This window comes from Labeo rohita, chromosome 3 (genome assembly GCF_022985175.1).
Source record: "Labeo rohita strain BAU-BD-2019 chromosome 3, IGBB_LRoh.1.0, whole genome shotgun sequence".
NCBI classification, from domain to species: domain Eukaryota; kingdom Metazoa; phylum Chordata; class Actinopteri; order Cypriniformes; family Cyprinidae; genus Labeo; species Labeo rohita.
Window position 1 is genome coordinate 39,893,846 of NC_066871.1, and position 12,678 is coordinate 39,906,523.

The 12,678-nt window shown below is 43.3% G+C and overlaps 1 protein-coding gene across 1 annotated transcript; it reads right to left on the minus strand.

Annotated features, from left to right (window-relative positions):
- Positions 1–2,377: 2,377 nt before the first annotated feature.
- Positions 2,378–4,633, minus strand: LOC127162744 (E3 ubiquitin-protein ligase TRIM35-like). The gene is made up of 7 exons (XM_051105605.1): positions 4,622–4,633; positions 4,358–4,477; positions 3,946–4,041; positions 3,543–3,773; positions 3,443–3,465; positions 3,243–3,361; positions 2,378–2,868 (listed from the first exon to the last, which is right to left on the minus strand). The coding sequence occupies exons 1-7, from the start codon at positions 4,631–4,633 to the stop codon at positions 2,378–2,380; spliced, it is 1,092 nt and encodes a 363-aa protein (XP_050961562.1).
- Between the last annotated feature and the right edge of the window lie 8,045 nt (positions 4,634–12,678).

The window sequence follows — 12,678 nt, forward strand, 5'->3', positions numbered from 1 at the left end:
AATTAAGCTATTTTACCGTGTTCGTAGAAATTAGGTGAAAGTGATGTGTAACCAAGTATTGTGTCCCATACGTTTGCTTTTCACATTTATCCCATTCAAGTGCATGTACACAGCAGCAAGCAACACACACCCGGAGCATTGGGCAGTTTGTACTAATGTAGTTAAACAGTGATAATAGAAGATGATCAGTTGATTGATGATGTATACTATTGTATACAGATGAACCCAGAATAAGAGTGCAACAAGCAAAGTTTCACGTTGTGTTTTCCCATTGAAAACCATTATAAAGCAGACACTTGACATGCAGTGTCATTCAGGGCTGATATGCTTGTATGTATATGCATCATCAATAATGTGTATGCTGATCTCTTAATATTACTAGTGTAATACATTTAGCCAAGTTTTAGAAGGTTCTGCCTCTTTAGTGACTGAAACACTGCAGTGGGTACAGAAAATGTGCAGTTTGTTTACATATCTTTGTTTTTCTTCTTTTGAGAAGTGATCTAAATATTCCTGGCTTGAAATAGGTAGGAAATTTACTGACCCATGCTGTAGTTCTATGGATGTTTTCCTATCCAGGTCTCCACACAAGTCACTTGACTGAAAACTATGTATTAAATAATCCTGTTGTATGAATATTTGATGGAACAAAAATTCAAATTCAAAAATGTTTTCATTCATTTTTTAGAATGAAAAGATGGTTACACTTTATTTTAAGCTGTCCTTGTTACAGTGTAATTACACAGTACATTTAAGTACTGAGTAATAATTAACTACATGTACTTACTATATGGTTAGGGTTACAACTAGGGTTTGGCTTAGGGTTACTTGGATGTAGTTATGCATAATTAATTGTTATGATAATAGTAAGTACATGTAACGTGTAACAAGGTCACCTTAAAATAAAGGTGTAAATCTAAATACATTTAAATAAACTCACCCATTTAACATTTCTACTCGATACAAAGGAACATAATGATGTCAAAGTAGTTCATCTGTCAGAAAAATGAGTCCTCACCCTGATATGCTGAACTTTTTTCTTTAAAAAATTAATTTCCTCAGTGCTATATTGAGCTCCTCCTAGAATTTAAAGTGAAAATGTATATGGCACCAGAGATTTCTGTAACATAAGGGGTATGTTATGATGAATTTGGGGGCATTTACCCAGCTAATACAGTCATGTGACTCAACAGGGTCACATGTTATTATTACCTAACTAGGAAGTGAACATTACTGAGTGTTCATATAATCCAGAGGTGTAGTCCAGACCAGCATTCCAAGACCAAGACCATTCGAGACCAGAGGTGTTGTCATGACCAGACTCTCCAAGACCCAGACCAAAACCAAGACCATCAAGAGACACAGCAAAATCCTGAGTATTAAAAGTATACTGCTCAGGGTTCATATATTTCAACACTACATATGGAAGTGAACCATTTATGTTAACTGCATTATATGAAAGGCTGTCTTTTATTAAAATTTATGTCTAGATCAGGGATCTCCAGTCCTGCTCCCGGAGAGCTGGCAGTCTGCAGTAATCAGCTCCAAACTGGGCCCAAAACACATGCCAGTTTTTTCAAGTTACCTTGAAAAATACCTTGTTTAGAAAGACTAAATTGTAATAATTAACACCATAAGGTTATTTGGAAATCACCATCATAGTACTCAGTGTTTGCTGGTTGACTCTTTATTTTTATTTACATAGCCCTTTAACTGTCACTGTCCACTCTGTGGGACACCTAAATTTACTTCACCATATTACAAATAAATCCTAATCTAATCATGACAAACTATACATCGTTGGAAAGGTCTAAGATTCCCAAATAGATATTTTACCATATTTTTGTGTTACAAATTATGTAGGAAAAGTAATAGATTAATATATGTCAAGAGTGCAACTTAAAAAATCTACATCATAACATGAGTTCTGACCTTTGTCACGAAAGACTCTTTGTTTCCTTTTTCCCACGTTTTAGAAATCATAAGAAATTATACATCAGTTCAAAACTTAAAATCTCATAATTCATCCTTTGAAAGGCATTTTAAAATCAGACATTGCATTACCATGGAAAATGTACATAAAATCATATTACAAAATGGTTTCATTCATGAATTATAAAAATGTAAGTCTGGATAGTGCATTTTTATGTCTGTGTTCAAAGTGACAGTTAAAGGGTTAAGCAATGCACGAAAAACCCTAATAAGATGCCCTTAACCAAACTAGAGTGAGTCCGATGAGCAGACTATCAGCACAGGATAAGTAGAGTTTAGCATTTGTTGTTTCATTTTTAATTTCCAACTGTTTCTTCATTCTTATGATGAATTCTCACCACCAGTGATCGATCACTGTATTGATCCAGATCTACAGATGCAATGTTTACTGACTGTACTGTAAGATTCTCAGTGAGGAAAATACAGAAATCCAAAAAAATGGCAAGACAGTGTCAGTGAAGGCGGTTGTAAATGTGTGTAGATGTGTGTTAGTTACAGGATTAAAGAATGACACCGTTCCTCTCTCATAGTCCAGATACACTCTCACACGATCAAGATTATGTTCAACAGGAAAACCAAACAGTGTAGTCAGTCCATACTGCACACCCCAGACATCAGTGTTATAGAAATCACCACCCTTCCTTTGGTTTGATGCTGTAGTTACTCCAAGACTCCACTTTAAACTGTCTTTAACTTCAACATCCCAGCAATATGTTCCTGAGTTAAAACCCTCTGAACCCAAAACACATGGATAATAGTCAAATCTCTCTGGATTATGAGGAAGCTTTTGTTTGTTTCTGTTGTTTCTCACACTGGTCAGATCATCAGACAGGACAAGCCACTGGTTTGCAGTGTTTTGATCCAAAATCACAGGAGCTGATGAGACAATAAACAGCTTCTTTTATTCTAATGTTCATGTAATGATCAAGACAAGAGTAAACCAAACACAGATTATTATGAATTATAAAGACTTGTTCTGTTAATCAGCCACATCACACATTTTCATCTGAATTTTACATTTGCATCCACGTCAACAGAAACTGATATTTACAAAATCAGTCAAACTAAACTGTAGAGTTCTGCTGTATCAGTGTAACTATAAATATCATGTTCTTCTATTGCTTAAGGATCATTTTGTTAGAGTAGCCTATATGGTTATTCACACATAATGTGAACATAAAATCTGTAAATCTTCCCCCGTGCATCATTTCCAGTGTATGTGTAAGAGCATATATTTTCTCCAGACTCACTGTATTGGACAATGTCCTGCATCTTCTTCCAGACTCTGAACGACAGGTTGCCCAAGTAACGTGGCACATGAATCAAAGCTCCAGAAGGCGTCTGTGGATCCGGCTGTGAGATCTGGACTCTGGAAGAACATTCAGGAGTCAGAACTGCAGTGGATTTGGATCAGAACCAGAGAGACCAGAGACACCAGCAGATCACTCACCTTTCCATTGTGACTGGAAACTTCTGCAGAACAAACACACCATTGATCATCAACAACTCAATCAAACATCAATCAATCAATCCATGATCTGAAATCAGACCTTTACAAAGCAGACGTCATTGTCTTTCATCATCTCCTCCGTGTCTTTGATTGTGTGTGAAAGAGCTGAGATGTGTCTGTTGATCTCCTCCAGCTTCTCCTCCATCATCTGCTTCTTCTGCTTCTCTTCCTCCCTCAGTGCAGTGATTGTAGCTTCTTCTTCATCTCTGAGAAACTGATGAAGCTTCTCAAACTGCTGTTTAATCTGATACTCTGTGTGCTCAGCTTGAGACTGAAATCAAATCACATTCACACAATCATTTCAACCAATCAACATACCCCATCACATTAGATCAGCTACAACACCAGTCAAACGTCTGGACACACTTAATTTATTTTTCTCATGATGTTTTGGTCTTTGAATGTCTTTACAAACCAGTTTTACAAAAGTTCTGTTTTCTCACCTTGATGTGTTGAACAGTTTTTTCAAACCCTTCTTTAATGCTTTCATTATGTTGAAGTTTCTCTTTTAAGGAGTTCAGTGCTGCTTTGAGCTCCTCCTAGAATTAAACAAAATAAAATACATAAAATGCCAGGTGCTAAGAGAATACAGTAATATAATAATGAGGAACAAAGTTGTTGTATTTTGCATTAGTATTAATCAGGAAACGCATGTTAACATAACATTACATTTTCAGATAACACAACAAAAGTGATTTAAAGTGTTACAAACTATTTTAAAGGCTCTGGGACTAAACCACAGTAAGAGCTATTATGTCCATCTCGCATAAACAACTCGACACAGTAGTGAGCTAAGAATAAATTATGCTCTTTATTGTCCTTTAAATACTATGAAACAAGAGACATTTGTCTTACCTTATTTGATGAAACAACTTCACTGACGGGTCTGAATGTGTGATTGTTGTGTTCCCTTTCGAAAGCTTCAGTCGATGCTGCGCTGCTCAGCGCATTGGGAACGTCTTTAGTCGTGACCAGCTGTGAATATTGTGTATAAAAACGTCGAAGACAGACCGGAAGGGATATATATAGCCTCGGCAGATGACGTCATAGGACGCACCTGTGCACAGGGCTATAAATAGATGACCCACAGGTGCATCATCAGGTCTTTTGTCTTCAGACCATTCTGTGCATGTGTGCGTTGAACTCTCTCTCTCTACTCTCTTTGTTAGGAGTTAGTTTGTTACAGGCAGTGTGCAGAAAATCTCTCTTTCTTTCTCTCTATCTTTTGGAGTTTAAAAGTAAAAAATGAGTCAACAAATCAGTAAGCGTTGTGTTCCTCCATGCTCACGTCCCATGTCTGAGCTGGATGCACACGATTACTGTTTTGTTTGTTTGGGGGAAGAGCACGCGGTTCTGGCTATAGAGAAAGGCGGGTGCGAGCATTGTGACCAGCTCACAGTTAAGATGCTTCGCTCCCGTCTGAACTATTTCCAGTCCGCACCCGCATTACCATCGTGGGGCTCTCGTATGGATCTGAATGACGAGCAAGAGACGGGTCCGTCCTTTTCGCTTGTCGCGTCATCAGATCCTAACATCTCTTCTCGTGAACACGAAGCGCGCTCCGGTGCTTCTTCGGTTCACGAGGGGGATGACATATCTCTTGGCTCTTCGGAGCACGAGCAGCCAGCCTCTGAGCATTCCTCCCTTGGGAAGAAATCTGTTGAGGAATTGCTAGAGGTGGTTACTCGCGCGGTTGCCAGGTTACAGCTTGACTGGCCACGCGAACAAGAGACCCCCAAACATAGTAAGCTAGAGGATAGGTTTCTGTCCGGTGGCAGGGGGGAGAAACAACAACATCAGTTTCTCCCCTTTTTCGAGGACCTCCATGATGAGCTGTCTAAGTCATGGAGTAAACCATATACTTCTCGCATCTTTGTGCCTTCGACGTCGACTTTTTCGACTATCGTGGGTGCAAAGTCGCGGGGGTATACGGAGATGCCTCGGGTTGAAGAGACGCTCGCGAGCTATCTCTCGCCCGAATCCGCATCTTCGATAAAGAAACCTACCCTCCCCACTAAACCGTGTCGTGTGACATCGTCTTTAGTGGGTAAAGCTTATCAAGCTGCAGGTCAGGCTGGTGCTGCGCTGCACACTATGGCTGTGTTACAGGCATACCAGGCTGACCTGTTGAAGGATTTGAGTGCGGGCAGTACCATCGACGAGGAAGCATTTTCTGAGCTTCGTCGAGCCACAGATCTGTCTCTTCGTGCGACCAAGCAAACGGCCCGTGCCATCGGTCGTTCTATGAGCGCTTTGGTCAGCACGGAGAGGCATCTGTGGCTGAATCTAACAGGCATTAAAGAGAAGGATCGTGTGTTTCTGTTAGATTCCCTGTTTCTCCCTCTGGTTTGTTTGGTGACTCGGTGAGCACCGTAGTCACCAGATTCAAAGAGGTGAAGAAACACGAGGAAGCGTTCGTCCAGTTTCTTCCTCGCCGCACTCAAGGGGAGGGGCCGTCTGCCACCCAGCCCCGCCCGGTCCTTCAAAAGCCAGGGAGGTTAAAAAGCAGAGCGTGGCTGAGCGTGCTCCCCTCGTAGAGACTGGGGACAGGCTCGCCGCGCTCAGCAACCTCCCAAGCCAGACCTCAGGACTATTATTAACAGAAAGCGGAAGTCCTGATGGTCTGGCGCCCGATCTGGTGGGGGTAGTCCCCGCGGGATGGGGCGCGTTCAAGATCTCTTCGCCCTTCCCGATACCCTCACAAAACCTCTCCATCCCCGCCACCTCTCGTGCCTCGGGGGGCAGCGGTTTCCAGCGGAGTGTTAGATGTACCGTTGTTTCCGACGGTCGTTCGGGACGCGGAACATCTAACATCCCCTCAAAAGGAAGTATTAAAATTAATACCACTCTCGGAGAGTCTGGCAGCGTGGAAACTTCTGCCAGGCATCTCTGCGTGGGTATTAAGCACAGTACAGAAAGGATACAGAATCCAATTTTTCCGTCGTCCTCCGCATTTCAACGGCGTGGTTTTCACTTCCGTGAAACCGGAGCTGATGCACGTACTGTCACAAGAGCTACAAACTCTTCTGAGCAAAGAGGCCATAGAACATGTTCCTCTTCCAGAGAGAGAGTCGGGCTATTACAGCAGATACTTCCTGGTTCCCAAAAAGGATGGGGGCTGCGTCCAATCTTAGACCTTCGAGGCTTAAACCATTCAGTCAAAGCGCTCAAGTTCAAGATGTTAACTGTCAAGACGGTCGTGACGCAGATTCAACATCACGATTGGTTCGTCACGATCGATCTAAAGGATGCATATTTCCACATAGAAATATTGCCACAACACAGGAAATTCCTGAGGTTCGCTTTCGGGGCGAAGCGTACCAATTTCGGGTTCTTCCATTCGGCCTAGCCTTGTCACCCCGCACATTTACAAAATGCATGGATGCAGCACTGGCTCCGTTACGACTCCAGGGCATTCGCGTTTTGAACTATATCGACGATTGGCTGATACTGGCACAATCGCGAGAGATAGCGCTCCAACACAGAGACATCGTGTTAGCTCATGTGGTTTCTCTAGGGCTGAGACTCAACACCAGCAAGAGTGTTCTTTCTCCTGCCCAGAGAACGACTTATCTCGGGATCGTTTGGGATTCGATCACGATGCGGGCACGACTGTCTCCCGCTCGGATCGAAACCATTCGGCAGACCATGAGCAAGGTCAGGCTAGGCCAAGAGCACTCTGTTCATCAGTACCAGAAGATGCTAGGTCTTATGGCATCAGCATCCACGGTGATCCCTCTGGGGCTGTTGCACATGAGACCGTTTCAGTTGTGGCTAAAAGCCAGAGGGTTTCATCCAAGAGCCAATCCTCGAAGGCAAATAAAAGTGACGCGCCGCGGGCTTCGTACACTATCTCCGTGGCTCAGACCCCGGTTCCTCACCTTGGGTCCCACTCTAGGGGCGCCGTGTCGTCGCAGACTGCTAACGACAGACGCCTCCCTGGTAGGCTGGGGAGCGGTCTTGGAAGGCCGTCCAGCTCAAGGGAAATGGGAGGGCCATCAGCTCGATTGGCACATCAATTGCCTCGAGCTGATGGCTGTATTTCTGGCTCTGAAATATTTTCTCCACCAATTGAGAGGCTGTCATGTCTTGGTGCGGGTGGACAATACAGCGGCAGTCTCTTATTTAAATCACCAGGGAGGTCTGCGCTCACGCAACCTGAACAGAATAGCGAGGCAGATTTTTCTCTGGGCCCAGGACAAGTTCCTGTCACTCAGGGCAGTATACATTCCAGGGCAGTGGAATGTGGGAGCAGATTTACTGTCCAGACAGACACTACCGACGGGGGAATGGAAACTCCACCCGGAGGTAGTGAAACAGATCTGGACCAGATTTTACGAAGCGGAGGTGGACCTCTTCGCCTCCCAGCAGACTGCGCAATGTCCCCTCTACTTCTCTCTGAGTCACCCAGCTCCGTTGGGTCTGGATGCGATGGCGCACTCATGGCCCAATATGCGCCTGTATGCGTTTCCCCCAGTCTCTCTGCTCCCGGGAGTTCTAGCCAGGGTTCGCCAACAAGGGTCTTGCCTCTTGCTGATAGCGCCGCGTTGGCCGAACAGAGTATGGTTCTCGGAGATAATATCTCTCCTCGACGGCTCGCCGTGGGCGATTCCGGAGAGGAGGGACCTTCTGTCTCAGGCGGAGGGAACGATATTCCATCCCAGGCCCGATCTGTGGAATCTTCACGTTTGGCCCCTGAGGGGAACCAACTGAGAGACACTGGGCTTTCGCCTGCTGTTATTGAGACCATCCTAAGTGCTAGGGCTCCCTCCACTAGGAAGAATTATGCCGCTAAATGGGGTGTTTTTGAAAGGTGGTGTGTTAAACATAATGTAGATCCGGTTAACTGCCAGATTGCTTCAGTACTGGACTTCATGCAGGAGAAATTGTCAACAGGCACGTGTCCTGCTACTCTTAGGGGCTATGTGGCCGCTCTTTCGGCTTGCCATGCCCTGATTGATGGGGCACCACTCGGGAGTCACCCTCTGCTCTCTCGCTTCCTTCGTGGGGCTAGGAGACTGAGGCCTCCAGTGAAAACCAAGATCCCTTCATGGGACTTAGCTATAGTTCTTGAGGGTCTGGTTGGAACCCCCTTTGAACCTTTAGAATCAGCATCTGATAAACTTCTGACTCTAAAAATGGTTTTTCTCATGGCAATAACTTCCTTGAAGAGAATTGGGGATATGCAGGCCCTGTCTATCTCTCCTTCCTGCTTAGACTTTGCCCCAGGGATGGTTAAAGTGATTCTGCATCCTCACCCTGATTACCTGCCCAAAGTTCCATTCTCGGCTGCACATCCGGTCATTCTAGAAGCCTTCTGTCCTCCACCGTTCATAACGCCGGAGCAGGAGAAATCTCATAGACTGTGTCCAGTCCGTGTTCTTCAGGCCTACGTCCACCGCACTAGCCAGTGGCGTAAGTCAGAGCAACTCTTTGTTTGTTATGGTGTTCATAACAGGGGAGCAGCTGCCACCAAGCAGACTATGTCTCATTGGGTCAGGGATGCTATTGCTCTTGCCTATGAGGCGCGCAGTCAAGCTCCGCCTATAGGTCTTAGAGCTCACTCCACCAGGGGAGTCGCCTCTTCTAGTGCTTTGGCGAGAGGCGCCCCCCTACAACAGGTTTGTGATGCGGCAGGTTGGTCCTCTCCGCACACATTCATAAGATTTTATAGTTTGGATGTTCATGCCACTCCGGGCTCTCATGTCCTTGAGTCGACATCAAGTTAATGTCTAGGCCTTCTTGCGTTCTTGTGAAACACACCTGCACAGCCGTGGGGGTCCAGACATGCTCAAGCACGGCGGCGTGGGTATTCTCGTTCCCAATGCGCTGAGCAGCGCAGCATCGACTGAAGCTTTCGAAGGGAACGATCCCGGTTACTTGACTGTAACCGTGTTCCCTGAGAAAGCGGAACGAGATGCTGCGCTATTTTGCCGTGCTGAAGATGTCCCGGGACTGCTCTTCAGACAAAATATCCTGATGATGCACCTGTGGGTCATCTATTTATAGCCCCGTGCACAGGTGCGTCCTATGACGTCATCTGCCGAGGCTATATATATCCCTTCCGGTCTGTCTTCGACGTTTTTATACACAATATTCACAGCTGGTCACGACTAAAGACGTTCCCAATGCGCTGAGCAGCGCAGCATCTCGTTCCGCTTTCTCAGGGAACACGGTTACAGTCAAGTAACCGGGATCGTTCCTGTGAATCTCTGCACATTAAACACACCGGCTGTTTGTCCTCCAGACAGAAGAGTTTGAATTTCTCACCATGTAAACTGCAGATCTCTTCAGATCCTGATGAACGCCTCTTATTTTTGTGCTTTAGAAATAACTTGCACACGATTTTAAATGCAAGGCTAATTGGAGGATCATCTCTTGAGGATCTCCTGCTGCAGACAGGACATTCGTGAGTTTCCTTGGTTCTCCAGAACTCTTGAAGACACTCTTTACAGACACTGTGGCCACATGATAAAACAACAGGAGTCTGGAAGATTTCATGACACACAGGACAAGAAAAAACTTCTTCAGATAGTGAATCCATTTTCACTGTTTGACTGTTTTGAGTCCAACAATCTAAACTTTACTTTCACTTTCTGATAAATGTGAAATGAATAAGCAAAAAAACAAAAAAACAAAACATAAAGATCTGCTGACTGTTCAGAAACAAACTTTTCGAAAATCTTCCTGGAAGTGTTTTTGCTTTTGTTCTCCAGTGACTGCTGATTCCTTTCTGATTATATCCAGAAATAACACACACACACACACACACACACACACACAAACTGTATGACCGAAGGAAAAACAAATAATGCACTTGTTTCTTCTCAGTAAGTGTTTTAAGAGGGTGGATCAGTTTATGATGATCCTTAGGTATGTTGTGGAGCAGGTCAGACAGGAATATCACAATTACTTACTAAGTTATAATGGACAAAATGCTTTCAAAATAAATACGAGAGAACACATACTGATTAAGGAAAAAAAAAACACCAACATGTGGAAGCTCACAGAGTTTCTCTAGGGTCTGTCATGAATGAATCTTTGTCTAAATTATTTCTTCACATCGGTGCCGATAGCTTAGTGGGCAAGTATGCCGACATACAGTACTGTTGCATTACGGGCATCCCACATTCGATTCCCAGCTCGAGGACCTTCCCTGATCCTGCCCCCCCTCTCTCTGTCCCTCTTCAATTAATATTCTTCACATGCTGATTATAGTGCCAGGCATGTTCACAGGTAGGGCTCAACCTGTGCAGAGCACATGCCCTTTTTTCTCTTACACTACAAAGTTCCCTTCTTTTAATGGCTGTGTTTTTTTTTTTTTTTTTAAAAATCAATGCTGTATTGGTCACCCTTTACGTTTGTCTGCCTGTTTTACAAATATTTAGCTGGTGAGAGGTACTGAAAAGAGCTTGTGAATAAATCTTTTTGGATCCGCTCAAAGTGTCAGTCAAACAACCTCATAACTTCACACCCTCTGTCTTGACAGAATGAAGTTCCACAGCAGCTGAGATGAACAAAGTCTTGCAAGGGTAAATAAAGATCTTGTTGTTTGAATAAGTAGAGTGTTTTCTGTTGTTATGAATCCTGTCCGGTCTGTCCGCCACTAGAGGTTGCCTGTGCTTTTCACTAACATTTCACACTACACAGACTGTTGCATCACACCCCGGACTACGTTTCCCATCACCCATTGCGTTGATTGCTCGACACCTGTATCCAATCAGACGCTCTACATAAGCCTCAGACTTCCCCTTGCATCTCGCCCAGTATTGGAGTTATGATTGTGTTTTGTTGTATCGTATTGAGTTCCCTAGTATCCTAGTTCCCTAGTTTGCAGAGTTTAGCATTCTCGCCTGGTCATCTCGTTTTGTCTGTCTTGCTGCCTGCCTTGTGGACCTCTCACTTGTTTATCGGATTACCCTTTTGCCTTTCCCCCTGGATTATGTTTGCCATTCATCGACCCTCGCCTGCTTCACGGACTACTCTTACGTCTTGCCTATGCTGTACCTGTCTGTTATTGTTCGACCCTGCCTGTTTGTGACTATGTCTTTGCCTTTGCTATTTAATAAAAGCTTGCGTTCAAATCCGCTCACTTCACGTCTCCGTTACATATTTACACAAGAAATTCTGTCTATAAAGGCTCATATTTTATGTATTTGAGGTCTGAGATATGTGGGACCGACTAGCATTTGCCATCTTGTCTTTAGCCAATACACTGAAATAGCCTGTGCATGCAGTAGCATTTAATCTCTTTTATAAAATGAGATTTTGGCCAAATGTATTTTACAACAGGAAAAACTGAGCGCCCATATAGCTACAACAAACTTTGTAACCTGTTGATGAAAATGTAATGCCGCCATTTTAATCGCGGACAAATCGTACATTTGCACACATTTGCTGGTCAAAACCCCCGTAACTGCATTTAAGTCTGACACAAAATGACTGAGTGATCCTTGACACCTACATATATTTCTGAAAAAAAAATATATATATATATATATTCTTTGATTTCACATCACCCATCACACTTAATTTATTACCATTTAATCATATTATATGGTCACATGGTTCATGTTTACCCTGTTAATATGCATGTATTCTCCAGCAAGTTTTCGGAACCAAAAAAAAAAAAAAAAAAAACCCATTACAGAATCAGATCACTGTGATAACTTTAGAATTTATCATGCAGAATGTAATATTCTAGGCTATAGATAGATAGATAGGGCTTAACAATACACATTACTCATGTGAAATCTAGAAGCAGCTGTAATGAAATACTGCACTGAAGCTCTTGGAAGAAACTTTAGCTTTATTTTCAGTTCAAAAACTCACAAGAACATGTTGCTACAGAATAATACATGTGGAAGCTCACAGAGTTTCACCAGGGTCTATCATGAACGAAACTTTGTCTAAATTATTTCTTCACATCAGTGCCAACAGCCTAGTGGGCAAGTGCACTGACATACAGTACCAGAATAATAGATTGGAAACAAGACCATCCATTTATTTTTCCAACATACTTGTCTATTTTTTACGTTTCTTTGAAGTGAGTAAAACAAGTTATTTTTAAGTGAGGACAAATGACTCAAGCTGTAAAACCAAATATTGCCTTTACTTAAATAATTAAGTAATTTTGACTAAACATTTCTTAAGATTTTGTATTTTGGAACCATAAA